This window comes from Arvicola amphibius, chromosome 3 (assembly GCF_903992535.2).
Source record: "Arvicola amphibius chromosome 3, mArvAmp1.2, whole genome shotgun sequence".
Lineage (NCBI taxonomy): Eukaryota > Metazoa > Chordata > Mammalia > Rodentia > Cricetidae > Arvicola > Arvicola amphibius.
Genome location: NC_052049.1, coordinates 139,838,395 through 139,855,560, shown reverse-complemented (window position 1 = coordinate 139,855,560; position 17,166 = coordinate 139,838,395). Strand labels below are relative to the sequence as shown.

General features: G+C 39.3%; 1 protein-coding gene across 1 annotated transcript in view; it reads right to left on the bottom strand.

The window, feature by feature from the left end:
• The window catches only part of Aldh1a2 (aldehyde dehydrogenase 1 family member A2), a 78,005-nt gene that overhangs the window by 40,804 nt on the left and 20,035 nt on the right, over positions 1-17,166 (bottom strand). Inside the window, exons 2-3 of the mRNA XM_038322617.1 lie at positions 878-982; positions 571-711 (exon numbers count right to left, since the gene is read on the bottom strand). Of these exons, the coding sequence (XP_038178545.1) occupies positions 571-711; positions 878-982 (246 nt within the window). The remainder of the gene's footprint in view (positions 1-570; positions 712-877; positions 983-17,166) is intronic.

Sequence of the window (17,166 nt, the reverse complement as noted above, 5' to 3'; positions counted from 1 at the left end):
TCAGGTCCTCTGGAAGAGCAGTACGTACTAACTAACTAACTGCTAAGCGAACATTTCAGCCCTCAAAGTAACTTTTATTTTATTTTAGCAAAAACAACCCAAAGCACCAGATCAGAAGACATTCCTGTGTGTGCTGGCAGTGTGTGGTAGTTCTAGTGAGACGAAGTGGCACTCTCTCTCATAATTCTAGGACGTGGTAGAACAAATGGAGTAGAATGTGTGAGGCTCCACATCCTTCTTTTCCTATTTGATTTACAAAAAAAGTCGCTTGGCATTTGTCTTTTGCAAACAGCCTGGAGGTTCTGTTCTTGATGTTTTTGTTTTGTTTGTCAAGTGGATGTGTTTTGCTTTGCTTGTGGGAGGTGTGAGGGAATGAGAAGGAAGATCCTTAGCAGTGATGCAATGCTATGGCTTTCCCCCTTCAAACTGCCACGAAGAGCTCCCCAAAGATCTCTCATATTTCATATACATACTATACACTTCATTAACTCCCCTACCCGACAACACTTCACATTCCAGTTGAGTGGTCATTTTGGAGTAGAATCATAACTGCTTTCTCAGTTTACTTACTGCAAGAACTGCCCTGTCCCGTTCCACCAGGTCTGCAAGCTTGTCCAGCAGACGTCCTCTTTCAGAAGCGTCCATCCTTCTCCACACTGAGCCAAGAGAGAAGGCCAGGCGGGCTGCCTGCACTGCCTTGTCTATATCCACCTGCGAATTCAAGAAGCTCAATTAAGAGAAACACTCAATACAGAAAAACTACCTGCTGTCATCAAAGAAGCGATGCTTGCACCTACGTGCAGCGTCTAGAACACATGTCTGCTGTTTTGCTGTTACTGGTGGTTATTCCACAGGGAATCTTCTAAGCAACACTTACCTTGTCTGCTTCTTGAACTTCACACACTTGTTCTCCCGTGGCTGGATTGCAGACAGGGAACACTCTCCCACTCTCTGAGTTCTGCCATTCATTGTTAATAAAGATCTACAGAACAACACAGCAAAATGGGATATGATATGGGAGATCAGAAGCCTGTCAATGGTTCAGCAGTACGGAGGCATCATAGCAATACCAGTTCTATACACCTATTGGTACAGACATATAGAATCTGGTGTTGAAAGACATTCAAAACAGTACCAAGTCCAGCCTCACTCCTAATGCAGGAGTATCTTCTCATATCAAAAAAGATAAAGTAAGAATCTTAACTTCAGTGACCATCCGACCAATTAGAGTGTCCGTCCACCAATAAACAAAGAAAGACAGAGCATCTTGTGTACGATCCCACACCAAGGTTAACAGTATTGGTAATTCAATTTCTGGTCATTATCTATGGGGTAAAACCCTGGGTTAAAGAGATAATCACTAGAACTTTCAAATCAGTTTTTCTGTTGCAAGACTTAGGGAACATTCCACCCAAATAGGAAAGAATATACCTTCTTCTCTGCGGCTCATGGAACCTTTTCGAAAATTGACCATATACTTGGTAACAAAGCAAACTTCCACAGTTACAAAAAAATATTAGTAACCACCTGTGTCTTATCGGATCACCATGGATTAAAATTAGAATTCAACAACAATGCTACCCCCAGAAAGCCCACAAACTCATGGAAACTGAACAGTCAACTACTGATCCACACCTGGGTCAAGGAAGAAATAAAGAAAGAAATTAAAGTCTTTCTTGAATTTAATGAAAACAAAGACACAACATACTCAAACCTATGGGACACAATGAAAGCAGTGCTAAGAGGAAAGTTCATAGCACTAAGTGCCCACTTAAAGAAAACGGAGAAAGCACTCATTGGTGACTTAACAGCACACCTGAAAGCTCTGGAAAAAAAAGAAGCAGACTCACCTAGGAGAAGTGGAAGACTGGAAATAATCAAACTGAGGGCAGAAATCAACAAAATAGAAACACAGAAAACAATCCAAAGAATCAATGAAACAAGAAGCTGGTTCTTGGAGAAAATCAACAAGATTGACAAACCCTTAGCCAAACTAATCAAACGGCAGAGGGAGAACACACAAATTAATAAGATCAGAAATGAAAAGGGGGACATAACCACAGACACAGAGGAAATTCAGAGAATCATTAGATCTTACTACAAAAGCCTGTATGCCACAAAATTGGAAAATGTAAAAGAAATGGACAGTTTTTTAGATAAATACCATATACCAAAGTTAAACCAGGACCAGGTAAATGCTCTAAATCGTCCTGTTAGTCGCGAAGAATTAGAAACTGTTATCAGAAACCTCCCTACCAAAAAGAGCCCAGGACCAGATGGTTTCAATGCGGAATTCTACCAGAACTTCCAAGAAGACCTAATACCTATACTCCTTAAGGTATTTCATAATATAGAAACACAAGAGTCACTGCCAAATTCCTTCTATGAAGCTACAGTTACCCTGATACCTAAACCACACAAAGACTCAACCAAGAAAGAGAATTACAGGCCAATCTCACTCATGAACATTGACGCAAAAATTCTCAATAAAATACTGGCAAACCGAATCCAAGAACACATTAGAAAAATTATCCATTACGATCAAGTAGGCTTCATCCCAGAGATGCAGGGCTGGTTCAACATACGAAAATCTATCAATGTAATCCATCATATAAATAAACTGAAGGAAAAAAACCATATGGTCATCTCATTAGATGCTGAAAAAACATTTGACAAAATTCAGCACCCTTTTATGATAAAGGTCTTGGAGAGATTAGGGATACAAGGGTCATTCCTAAATATAATAAAAGCTATTTACAGCAAGCCGACAGCTAACATCAAATTAAACGGAGAGAAACTCAAGGCTATCCCACTAAATTCAGGAACACGACAAGGCTGTTTGTTTTTTTGAGACAGGTTTTCTCTGTGTAGTTCTGGCTGTCCTGGAACTCAATCTGTAGACCAGGCTGGCCTCGAACTTAGAGATCTGCCTGTTTCTGCCTCCCAAATGCTGGGATTAAAGGCGTGCGCCACTACTGCCTGGCTAAGCATTCACTTTTAACATAATTCTGTGACGCAAGTGAAGGCAGAAGAAACAGATGGCCCTAAAATAAGGAACACGCCCCTCTCAGCTTCCTAAGAGGATGGACAAATTAACTCGTGACGCTAACTTTCTTTTCATGGTGTGAGAAGCTGTCTCATTGATGTTTTATGGGTTGCTGTTGGTATTAGTAGACATACTGGATGTGGTAGGCTCTTACTAAAGTTACTAGAATGGAATGTCTGTTAGGAGGTGACATGAATCGTTGTCTAATATTTTTTACAGATAAGATTAGGAAGACCCCTACACCAAGATAAAATCTCAAATATACTGAAAAGGGGAGACTTTATTTGGGCAACAGATTTTTATTATATTCTGTTGTACTTTATACAAAAGGATATGTATAACAAAAACACAAGTTAAGATCTATCCTATTGGAACACACTATGAACCCACCCACCACTCAAGCACTAGACTGTTAGCAGTATCACCAAAACTACCTAAGTGCTTCTTTCTGGTCCTGCCTCCAGCTGGGCCTGCCCTGCTACTAAAAATAGCCACTGGCTGGCTTTTTCATCCAGCTATTCCAATGCTTCTTTCTGTCTCTTGTCCTGGCATACTAATTATTAGAGGCAGCTCTCTACTTGTGACTCTCATCTTGATCTTGTGTAATAGTTGTTCAGTCATCTTCATATTCAACATTTATCCATTCATCCTGTGATAATTGAGATCTCTGTTTCAACCTCCCATGATGGTAAGTTGTATCAAAAAAAAAAAAAAAAAAAAAAAAAAAAAACTTGGCAAAATCTTTTGTCTCAAGACAAAACACCCCTCAACAAAATAGGGGCAAAAAAGTGTCCTCAACTTAATAAAGGACATTTATATAAAATGTAGAAACATCAGTATATTTAATGGTGAAAAACTAGATAGTTTCATTTTTTAATTTAATTTAATTTATTTTTTTAAAAAAGAAAAACTATCTTTTTTCATTTTACATACCAATCCCAGTTCCCAACTCCTCCCCTTCTCCCATTCCCTCCATCTATCCCCCACTCCACCCCCACCCACTCCTCAGAGAGAGTAAAGCATATTGCTTTGGGGGAAGGTCCAAGGTTCTCCCTACTATATCTAGGCTGAGCAAGGTATCCATCCAAAGAGAATAGGTTCCCAAAAATCCAGTATAAGAAGTACGGATAAATCCTGGTGCCACTGCCAGTGGCCCCACAGTCTGCCCCAGCCATACAACTGTCACCCACATTCAAAGGGACTAGTTTGGACCTATAATGTTTCCTTCCCTGTTTGGCTGTAGTTGGTGAGCTCCCATTAGCTAACGTAAACTGTAACAGTGGATGAACCCATCATGGCCTTGACCTCTTTGCTCATATTCTCATTCCTCTCACTCTTCAACTGGACTTTGGGAGCTCAGCCCAGGGCTTGGATGCAGGTCTCTGCCTCTGTTTCTATCAGTTGCTGGATGAAAGTTCTATGGTGACATTTAAGATAGTCATCAATCTCACTACAGGGTAAGGCCAGTTCGGGTACCCTCTCTTCTATTGTTTAGGGTCTTAGCTGGGCTGGTGGAAATGCAAACTTGTACAACCACTCTGGAAATCAGTATGGTGGTTTCTCAGAAAATTGGGAATCAACTTACCTCAGGACCTAGCAATACCAATCTTGGACATGCACCCCAAAGATGCTCAATCATACTACAAGGACATTTGTTCAACTATGTTCATAGCAGCATTATTTGTAATACCCAGAACCTGGAAACAACCTAGATGCCATTCAAGAAGAATGGATAAAGAAAATGTGGTACATTTACACATTGGAGTACTACTCTGGTTAAAAAAACAAACAAACAAACAAACAAACAATGACATCTTGAAACTTGCGTGCAAATGTATGGAACTAGAAAAAAACATCCTGAGTGAGGTAACCCAGACCCGGAAAGATGAACATGGTATGTACTCACTTAGAAGTGGATACGAGCTGCAAAGCAAAGGATAATGAGCCTGGGGTTCATGATCCTAGAGAAGCTAAGTAACAAGGTGACCCCTAAGGAAAACATTCATAGATCTACCTGGAAAGGGGAGATAAACAAGATTGCCTGACAAAATTGGGAGCATGGGGGTGAGGGAAGATGGGAAAGTAGAAGGGGAAGAGAAGGTAGAAGAGAACTTGAGGGAATAGGATAGTCAAGACAGAGGAAGGACAGAGATGAGAGCAAGGAAAGAGATATTTTGATTGAGGCAGCCATTATGGGACTAGCAAAAAACCTGGCATTAGAGACACTTTCACTTTTAACACTGAAAAAAATTTGTAATGAATTTGTCAGTGTAGCCCTTAGCTCCATTACCTTTATCTTTATAAATATTATGTTATTTTATTTGCTTTTCCTTGTGTCACACTGTCTCATTGCTAGATCTTTTTAATAAGTCAGTCTTGAAGTTGGATAACGCTAGCCTTCCAACTTGTCCTCTTTGAATAGTTAACTATCCTGGGTCTGCTGCCTTTCCACATCCACCTTTGAATCTGTTTGTTGATGGCTACAAAGAGCTTTACTAGAACTTTTATTATCCTATTGAATCTACAGATCAAGTTAAGAAGCGTCATTCTAATATACCAAGTCTTCCTATCCATGCACAGTTCCTCCATTTGTTTATATCTCGTTTGATTTGCTAAATCAAAAGCTAAACTGTGGCTTCTAAAGAATATATTCTCACAAAGATACTGAAGACAGTCTCTTTCACCCCTGCTCCCTCATTGATACTGTGTGTTCTTAATGTTAAATTCCATTGGCTTGTTTCTGGTACGAAGGTGTTCCTGCAAGCTTATAGTAATCTCTTGCTGGTCTTAGGAAGCTTCATGTTTGGACTGAGGAGACTCTAGAGATTCTACAATAATTATTTCATTTCTTCCTTCCCAGTCCATATACTTTGTATTTCTTCTTCTTAGCTCACCGATTAACCAGGAATTCATTACAATATTAGAGATGAATGACAATAAGGAACATCTTGCCTTTCTTTTCAGTGTTAAAATGAAAGTATCTAGTTTTTCACCATTAAATATACTAGATGGCTCTGCATTTAATATAAATATTTTTATTAAGTTAAGGACATTCTGTTTCTGCCCCTATTTTACTGAGGAATGTTTTGTCTTGAGACAAAAGATTTTATCAAGTACTTTTTCATTATGTAATGATACAACTTATTTTCCTTATCAGATCATTGATGAGATGTATTACATTAATCATACTTTGGATAGTCTAGTATACCTGAAATATGGTCATGAATCACACAGTAATTAGAGTGTCTAATTACTCTTCTATGTTGTTCGATTAAATTTGCTAATATTTTGTTGAATGTTTTGCAGCTATGCTCATAAGGGTCCACTTTGTGGCTCTTTTTTCTTATAAAGTCTTTATATAGTTTTGGTATTTGGATAATGATAGCCCCATAAAATAAATTAATGTTCCCCTCATTATACTTTATGGAATAGAATGTGAAGAATTTATATGTTTGATACAAGTCACCAGTGGTAACATCTGGATTTGATGCTTTTAAGTTTATTAATTACCAGTTCAATTTCTTGAATACATTTAGGCTTATTTAAATTTATTTTTCCTTGTTTAAGTTTTGACTGAGTGTGAATTTAAAAGAATTTGTTCATTTCACTTAAATTATCAAATTTGTGCTTCCATGGTTGTTCATAATACATTTAAATTATCTTTTCGCTGTCCATGGGCATAATAGCTTCTTTTTTCATTCCTAATACAGTAATTTGGAATTTATCATTTTGGCTGTTTGGTACTCTTATTTGTTTTATTTATTTATTTATTTTTGAAAACCACCTCTGATTTTATCATTTAAAAAATTTTAGTTCATTTCTGCTATAATTTTTAAAAATTATTTTCTTCTGTTTATTCTAGACTTACATAGTTCTTCATTCTGTTTTCCTAAAACAGAACCTTAGATTTTTTTAGTATATGCATTCAACGTTATTTTGATGTTTTATTTTTATTTAGTTCAAAATATTTTCACTTTCTCTTGAGATTGTTTTCATTGGCACTGGTGTAGTTTAGAAATACGTTGTTTAACCTCCAAGTATTGCAAGAGGGTGGACTGTCCAGCTATCTTTCTGTCCTAGTTCAATACCCCTGTGGTCTGAAAGTATATTTGTCTTATTTCTACTGTTTGGAATTTGTTAAATGGTGTCTATAGTCCTGGATGTGGTCCATCTTGCAGGCTGTCCTCTGAACATCCTGCTGTGCTGAGTGGAGTTTATTTTACTGTTCCTAGAACTAGCACCAGCATTTGCCACTAGAGAAAAACTTAGATTTTGTATTTTCTTTTAGCTCTCTATTCATTCTTAGAGCACTGTTCTTTTTCTATTATTAAAAGTTACAGCTGTAAGGATATCTGCTCTTAGTATTTCTCTTTCATGCTGTAATATTTCATATTATAACATATAATAAAGCAGAGGTTGGAAAAATGTCTTTAGAAATGACATTTTATTCATGTAGAAATTCCTAAGAACTCTACAAAAATAAGATTATAATTTAACAAAGTCTTAGGATGTAAGATCAATATATAAATCAAAAATCACTGGAAAGTGAAAATTAAATATATACACTTGTAATGTGCATATATGCATATATACATATTTGCCCATAATCTAGTTGCATTATGACAAAAAGAATCTTAAAGGACATCATTTCCTTCATTGATGAAATCAAAATCTTGTGTAACTTAACTACTTCCAGCAGCAACTACTAACCTCTTAAAATACAGAAATTTAAAAATACTTGCTTAAAGAAACATCTGAAAAAAGAAGAGCTATGTATCATGCTTACAATACATACAATAACTCATAAGAGCAAGGGACCTGCACAGCTCTCTCTAACATATTTCCCTGTGAAATAAGTTGACAATCATAAATGGAATAATTTGGAACTAAATGGGGGAGAATAATTAAGCAGAGATTTTGTTTTATAGAAAGAGAAAAGCATGTGTTTATTAAAGGGCTATTCTAAATCTGGAATTGTCTGTAAGTACTACTGAAAATTCACAGAAGATGTGTCTTCTGCTGTTCTGGGACTTGTAATAATATTTCACAGACTAGATTACTTTCAGGAAAGTTAAATGATGTAAGACAGTCTGTGATTTAGCGCCAAGATGGACAGCAGAGATAAGAATTCCAAATGTTCTCTACAGAGAGGGGAGGACTGGTGGGATAGTGTGGCTGAAATGTTAGAAGGATACTCCAGGAAAGAAGAACTGAGGAGGGAGGATGACCTGGGGTAGGGCACGGGAGGTGGAAGGCAGAAACTCTATCCCTAACAAAATGATTCTGCTGGCCTGGCAGCCCCTCTTGGTTGACTGCGGTCCCTTTCTGAGGACCATCTGACATCCTGGCTCAAGTGTGACGGAGAAGAAAGAAAGCTAAGTTTAGCTTCACTCCCCATTGTCAAGGCTCTGGCCATCCAGAAAGTTCGCAGGATTCGGCTTCCTCTGGCTCCTTAACACCAGCCCCTACCTCAACATTATCCTCAGGGTAGGAAGTGAACTTTCAGGGAAGACAGGCCCAGGAATCATGAAAATCCATAAAAACAATAGTAAGTAAATCCAAAAACACATAAAAAGCAGCCAGAGTCATAGAAAATAAGAAGTCATGCCAATGGAGAAACAATTTTCAGTGTTACCAACTAATCCCACATTTACAAAGACCAAAGATAAAACCGGATGAAAATGCCATGGGAGAACAGAAGAAGTGCACAATGATACATAAAGATACATATATAAAGTCACTAAAACAGTGCTAGAAAAGTATGTTTAAAATAAAGTTCTTTTAAAGTATAAGAGGCCCCAAAGCAATCTCAGAGGTCTGACGTTTTAAATAGAGAAGAAATACATAGATTAAAGACAAGGAAACAGGGAGACAGAAAGTACATCAGAGCAATAAATGACTCGAGAAGACATTCAAGGTTGAGAGCTGAGGGAACAGAGGGAAAGAGAGCATGAAGACAAAGAGAAACCTCCACCTCCCAGGAGAACTCAATGTCAGACCCGCCATTCTGAGTTACTCTGACTTAATAACGAGCTCTTTTTCTTTTCTCAGCATGAAAATATGCTAGAAAAAGCAAGACCATTCAGCAATCAGAAAGTCTGGGACATGAAAACAAGCAAACAAAAGTTGACAGCCATATACAATGATTATGCTAAGAGAACTCTTAACTTGCTGTAGGCTTGCGTCATGCTCTTGGCTTGGGCAGCCTCTACATTTTGCTAATACTACCCCCTGCGGAGGAGGAACTGCAGGGGTGTGCTGATGTTTGGTAGTGTCATACCAATATTCGTAAGTCTGTGTCCTTGGTCCCTAACAGTCTGAGAAGCTATGCAAAGAAATAGAAAAATAAAGACCTGGAGCTAGACCCTGGACATCAGCAGTCTTAGGATGTGTGTAGGCAACATACCCAAAGGATTTGGGAGGGGTCAATGGGGCTCAGGATATGCTTTCTTCTTTATAATACCTAACAAATCTCTATTTGCATTGATATCAGTGCTTTCCTGTCTGTGTTTGCTTGTCTGTTAACCTCAAAATTTCCCTGTATGGTTTCTTCTCTCCTTTTTCTTTTCCAAAATTCTGAACACAGCTTAACTCAGGAGGCTGTGCCTCTTAGACATGGGCTTCTATGGTCTCTTTTCATTAGCACCCTCCTTCCTTCCCTCCTTCTCTTTTTTTCTTATCTCTTTCACCAGTATTTGTTGAGTGTCTACTCTCTTCTAGACACTGTGCTCACTAGGGTCTCCTAGATTTGTTTTCCTTCTTCTCTAGGCCAAGTGCATTATGTCTCTCAGTCTAAACAGATCTGTCTGTCTCTGGTATATGATCCTATCAATAAGAGGGCCAAAGAGGGTCCCGACTCACCATTCCAACAGACAAAGACCAGGGCCTCCATATCCATATCTCATCATGTGCAAATAGTTTGTAAGAGGGAAGAAATGACTCCTGAGACCAAATCACTTGTAGAAAGCAGGCTTGGGTAAAACAATCCCAATTCTGTACAATCTACTGTCCCATAATTCCTAACTATGCTACTGGCATCTTAAAGAAACCATTAAGTAGGTGGCCTTGATAGAAGCATGTTGAAGGACAGCATCTGAGACTCTGTTGGAACAACATGGCATCAAAGCCAGGCACACACACCAGTGTCAGTTGTAGCACAGCCCCAAACTGGAAGAAACCAGGCTTGCCATTGTGTTGCAGGAGAAGGCAATGGGAACTGCTACTGGTCCTGGTTAATGTTCATTTCTTCCTGTTCCACTTTCTATAAACAAGGTAATGCCTATACAAGCTCATTACTGTAAACTGAGCACATTTAAATTGGTAGTAAAACCAGAGTATTTACTCTAGTGCGTGTATAAAGTGCCTCGTCCAAGGTTTTGGAAATGTTTCAAGTTTTGAAACCAAGCAGCTGGCAGCTTTACAAGCCAAACCTTACACTGAAATCCCTCACTCTGTAAAGTCTTTTGGTGTCCCGTGTCAGGTAGTACCATTCAGCAGACATTCATCTCCTCCCGCCCCTTGGATTCTTTTGCCATAAATTTGCATTCACGGGGCTCTTATAACTCTTCCAGCACTATGGGCTCCAATGGCTGTTGATTAAATGTATGTATCCCGTGCATTCAATCTGACTTTCATTATGGTCACTTCGTAAAACCGCCATGGGCCGGACAAGCGATGACACATAGCAAGAATCTGGAATCCTTGCAAAGTCTCAGATGAGATCTTTTTTTTCTCTTTCTCCCTCTTTATTAATAGTGACCATTCTGTGGCCTAGCTCTAAATCAGCCAATGTATTTGACAGCAAATGTTCCTATCTATGGATTATATATAACCCGTCCTAAACACCAGATGAAAAAGGGATAACCCCAAGAAAGGAAGGGCTTGCTTCCATGTAAATCATGTTACAAATTGGACAACACCCAGAGAGTTCATTGTTCGCCCTCAATTGTGAAGGCCATTCCCATTTACTATTCCCCTGGAATGGATGTTAATTAAGGCCGACTGAGACCATAAATCACCCTGAGAGTTTTACAATGTAATCCAGCATTAAGCATATGTATTTAAATAAAAAGTAACTTATTAACCACTAGTGCTTTTCCAGAAGTTGCTGAGGCCATTTCTTTATAATAGAGGTATGTCACTTTTCATTTTTGAGGAGAGGAAATGAAAGAAGTATTATCTTCTTAAAAGGGTAATAGGATAGTTAAGGAATTCATGGCACTTTATTAGGAGGAAAAGAAGAACTGAAAAGAATGAGGGAAAAGAAGAAAGCAAAAAGGTTAGAGGAGACAGTTGACACCTATTTCTTATCTACTTTATCATTACTTCTTCATTTGGTCTCAAGCATTTACTATGCATCTATTCTAGCTAGGCACCATGTGAGGCACTAGTAGGTAAGACCAGCCCTGCTCTTAACATTAAGTGTTCAAAGCTGTGGCTGGGTAGACTAGCCTAACTGTGGCTTTAGTAATGCAATGTTTAGCAATACTTAGAAGTATTCACTAATTATCCCATATGCATCTAGGCACATGCTTACAAAATGATATATCTATGTGTGTGCATGTTCATGTATACAGGCATATGTGCATGCACAAGTAACCATGTGATCACGGAGGCCAGTGGACTCCTTTCTCAGGCATCCTCCACATTTTTCTGCAGTCAGGGTCTTTTACTGTACTAGAGTTTACCAAGAAGGGTTGATTGGCTGGCCAGTAAGCTCCAGGGATCCACCTGTTCCTGCATCTCCAATGTTGGGATTTTAAATTCATACCACCATGCTTAGCTTTATTTCATATGGGTTCTGGGGATCAACTCACATCCCTATGTTTGCAAATCCAGCACTTTATTAGATGAACTATTTCCACAACCCCAACCAAAATGATATGTTTTATATTCAAATTGTATATAATAATATCAGAGAGGTAATTTGTGTGCTTCACTGAAATCCAACCAAAGCAATCACACCTGCCTGACAGAAGACAACAGGTCAAGGATCTGGGCTTCGTAAAAGAAAACCTATCTCTTTGAGCCCACAATTTCAGAGGCAGGACTTCTAAGGCTCATGTTTTCAGGAACTGGGCTAAGAATCTAGATGCACGGTTCTGACGATATTTTGCAGAGCAAAGCAACCTGCAGAGACACAAATAATAGTCTAGAGAACTGCTTTGTTTTAACCCAAAGTATATGGATAATAGCAATCCAGAAAAATAATCCAGAGTCGTTAGTATGATTAGTTACCCACAATCTACTAATAACTTTCACTATTTCATTTGACTTATATAACAAATCTGTGATGTAGACACTGTTTTACTTTCCCATAGAATAAACTACGGTTGTGTTACAAGCCCAAACTCATGCCACAAATAACTCACATAATAAAAACTTGAATGTAGGTCTACTGCACAAAAGTTTTTCCATTCTACTCAGCATTCCTGGGTTTCCTCCTTTTCTCTGCCAAGCTGACAGCCTAAAAGGATCTATGTCCTGTCCAGTCAAAGGCAGTGGGAAATAGTATAACTAGGGAACTCACTGTAAAGTCAAACATAAAACTGGTTATCAAGGGAATAATGAAATCTAACATTGACTCACGTAGACTATGCAGGCACAGTTCTAGACACTTGAGATAGGTTGACAGTTTAATACTCAGGACTGTCACAGGAATGGGTTCTTTCTGTTCTACAGACGAGGAAGCTGAGGCTCAGGAATAAAGAACCTGCAAGCAGCCAGGAATGCAATAGATCTGGAGTCTAAAACATCAGCAACCAGGCACCTTCCCTCAGTATGAGTGTTGTATTGGAAACAGGGCATGCATGATCTGTGAGTGGCATTGTACTATCCTAAGCAAATTAACCTCTGTGTTTCTTCCTCTTTTATCTGGCATAGTCAATCCTTCTAGACTTCATCCATGCCTAACCCAGAGCAATGATGTAGAATACTGCCATTTCACTACGAACTCCCAGACATCATATTTTCCATCAAGTACATGTTCATACATAAATACAGATGGGAATGGGTGCCTCTGGAAACAACCAGCAATTGTGCTAATGGCAGATAGTGCCCTATATTCTGTAACCCTAAGTTCCTCCACAAATTCATTCAACCGCTCATCAAAACAGCATAATGCAGGTGGCTTACAAATAACAGAGAAAAGTTCTCTCAGCTCTGATAGCAAGATCAAGGTTCAGTATCTAGTGAGGATCTGCGTTCTGGCTCACAGCTGACGCCTTTCCTTTCCGTACTCTCACAGCAGAATAGATGTGTAAGGTCTCTTGTATAAGGACATAGTCCACTCATGGGAAACTCTGTTTAATCACCTTTCAAAGATTTCATCTTGGTAATAGGATTGCAACATAAAAAACTGGGGAGCCATATAGACATTCAGACAGTATAGCACTCTTGGTCCTCCAAATTCCATATTAAAACTACAGCAATTCTTAAACAAAACATAAATTTTTATGAGCCAGAATATTTTAATATGCTGTTCCCTTTTTTTACTTGTTAAGATATTAAAGTAATGGTGATCTTTCAAAACGCAGTCCAAATACAACCTCTTGGGAAAGACTTCCCAAGTTCCTCAGCCATCTGCCGCCCACCTATCACATTATCCTGTGTTACGTCTATCGACGTTCCTACTATGCTATTTGCTTCTTAAGGACAACTATACCATCTTTATTTTTATAGCGATCTGAAAATAGAACCCTGGCCTTAGCAGGTACTCAATAAATGTTTGCTCTGTGTTGATACTGCATAAGCAGTAGGACCTTCTTCCAGCAAGAACTATAATGATGTGTCAATTAAATAATAATATATTAATAACTATAATAATTTAAGGTTCTTAGAATCCTAGAGACATTCTATCTCACCTTTGAGACAAGCTGTCCCTTAATCAGCACTGAATAGCATCTCACTTATGTTGCTTTGCTTATTTTCTCCCTTTGCCTTGTCTAAATCCAAACTCCTATTTTATGGCACACTATAGGATATCGGTCTGTATGTTTCTCATCTAAACTAAGACATACTGTGTTAAACCAAAATATGACTTTAAATAAATCTTGTGACCACCAAAACAATGTAATTAGTGTCCTAAAAACAATGCTGGTATCTTGTGGGGTTTTTCTTTTGTTTTGTTTTTTGAGACAGGGTTTTTCTGTATAGCTTTGAAGCCTGTCCTGGAACTCACTCTGTAGACCAGGCTAGCCTCAAACTCACAGAGATCCGCCTGCCTTTGCCTCCTAAGTGCTGGGATTAAAGGCGTGCACCACCACCCCAGGTAGTGCCAGCATCTTGTTAAAGCCCTTAGGAAAAATGATTCACAGGCTCTCATGAGTGATACACAGCCTGGGACGCCAAATGAGAACTGCTTTCCACAGCTGACCACTACCAAATGTGTAAGGTAGCCAGTTTACAGTTTAGATGTGACACACTGTGTCTTATGGGTTTATTTATAAGGAGGTATTACTTTAAGACATATTTTTTGATAGCATTGTGGAAGGGCAGATCGAGGAAGAGAAAAAGCAGAAGGAACAACTCCTGGCAAATGACTCTGATTTTCCAGCTTTCAGTGTCTTCCTGAGAGTCTGAGTCTTGATAACCAAAGAAAGGCTAATGAAAAGCATTTGTGACAAAAATCTTTCCCCTCCCTTGACAGACACTTCCTATGTAAATTTTTGGATAAGTTGTTAAATTACACTTTAGGAATCTACTATCAACTAACTGGGAAACATTGCTTGTGATCAAACCTGTTGTCATTTCTTCTAGCCTTGGCATTCTCATTCTTTTTACAACTGAGATCCCAAAGAGCAAAAACAGCCACCAGTGGGTGCTTGGTATGATGTCTGACCAGAGGCCGTGATAAGGCACAATGTTCTATTCCCTAAATGTGCTTCGAGGTTTCACCGCCATTTAGACAACAGTGCTGAATTCATGTTCTGCCTTCTGTATTCACAAGGAGCTTGTGCCATTTCCCCATTATATCTAGGTTTTAACAGGTAATCGATGATTATAAAGACATCATAAAGAATGATAAAATTTAAGTAGAAGAATTCTAAAACACAAGTCAGCTGGGTTACACTTCTCCCAGGAAAGCTGACTTGAGTTTCTGGTGTGTAGCGATCTGGATGGCTGTGGCAAGCCAGTACTCTGACAGTCAGGCTTCCTAAAGCTCTATTTCAGTATCTACTCATGAATATCTTTGTCTGGTCTAAATATTAACAGAGGCTGGGTTTGGCTAGGAAGAGATAGTTACAGAGCTGGAAGGGGCGTTAGGCAACCTACACATAAAATCCAATCATTTGTCAATGGCTGTGTGCCCCCAGTGAGTGGCAGAATAGAAGCCAGAACCACACCAGTGCTTTTCCTGTATCTAATTTTTCTGTTGCCCACTTGGAAAGCAGGCTGGATAGCCAATAAGGTATGTAAGCTGTTCCTCTCTGCTTCTTCCACAGTTTGTGAAACCTTGATGTAGTTCCTTAGAAATTATTCAACACAAGGAATTTTACTCACATCTAAGTCCCTTTGTCTTCCAGCACAACCAGCGCAGGAAGACAGTAACTTCACATTTCCTTTTCAAAGGCACAATATGTTAGGGAAACCGTGGATTATCTCAGGAAATGTGACACAACTTTAAACAAGGAGCTGGGACATTTTCATAAGTGCCCCTAAGTGTGGAAGAACTGCTGCCAGGGAGCAGAGAGCAGCCAGAGTACGATGAGCCTCAGAGAAAATTCTTTCTCTGGGTCCTCTAAAAAATAGCTGTGTGCTCTTAAAACCCTGAACCTCGATACAGGAGCTAGAAGGAGAGACTTCAAAAGCAATCTTCTCGTAATGACTTGGCCCAGAACTGGCTTGGGATGACTGGAAGTAAATGGGACTACCCAACTTTGACTGCTTTTAGGAGCTGATTGACTACATCTGAGTGGGTGAGTACCTTTTACACTCCCCTCCTCTGTAGAATCTGGGCATCCAAAGCTGAGCAAGAGAAACACATCAATTGCCAAAGTGTTTATGAGCCAGTCACAGCTGTTTGGCAACAGTTTCCCTTCCTGGCTAAGGGAATGAAAATAAAAATTCACATTGGCACTTTACTAGAGACACTCAGAGAAGAGCATCTAAAAAACTCTGTACTGAAGTATAATTCCCTTCTGTAAATATTTTACAGCATCCTAGAAGCTCAACACCTGGGAAGGAAATGGCACATAAAATACTTTCCTTTCAGAAATACTACCTTCCCAGAGGTATGCTTGCAGGAAGCCAATAAGGACAATGCACCACAGTGAAGGCGTTCTGCCAATCAGAAGCGCCCCTTCCCAAATCATAAAGGAATAGACAACTCACAGTCGCCAGGAGAGATGTTCCGATATGCAAGTGGAGAATATGGCTGTGCTACCAGGCTAACCAGGAAGACCACAAACATGTGTGTGTTAAAGTCAATTCAAGACAATCGTGCTGCTCTGTGCAATTTTATTTGCTAAGAGACCACTAGAGTGAGAAGTAATACAGTAAAACAGCTGTTGCACAAGCATGAGGACCTGAGTTGGAATTCCTAGCTCTCATGTAAAAGCCAGATGCACGGTGTGTGTCTGTAAGTATGGGCGTAGGTTGGGCAGAGACAGGTGGATGCTTGGAACACACTGGTGGGTCAGTACACCCAATCTGAGAGCTCTAGGTTCACTAAGAGACTGTCTGAAGAAATAAAGTACAGAATAACTGAGGAAGACATCAAAGTGGCCCTCTGGCCCTCCATATATGAGCATATGCATGCGCGTGCGCACGCATACACACACACACACACACACACACACACACTCACACACACATTTGTCCTCTTCCCCCCCCCCCACGCTAACTGCAAGGTAAGTGTAGAGTTGCTTTATTTATCCATACTTGATGACTGTCAAGAGAGTTGTACCTAATGTATGCAAAACAAAGTAAAGTAGGAAATTCACCAAGGACTGAAGTAATTAAACTTGAAAGTACTTTTTAAAATCTTTATTGTAGAACACCCTAGAAAGGGACTACCAGAGCTAAAGGTCTCCATATAACTATCAGTCTGCCTGTCCCTACAAATCCAGAGCAACTTAGCAAGTTACCTCTTTAAGCTTTGCTTAAAGCTTAAAGCCTCT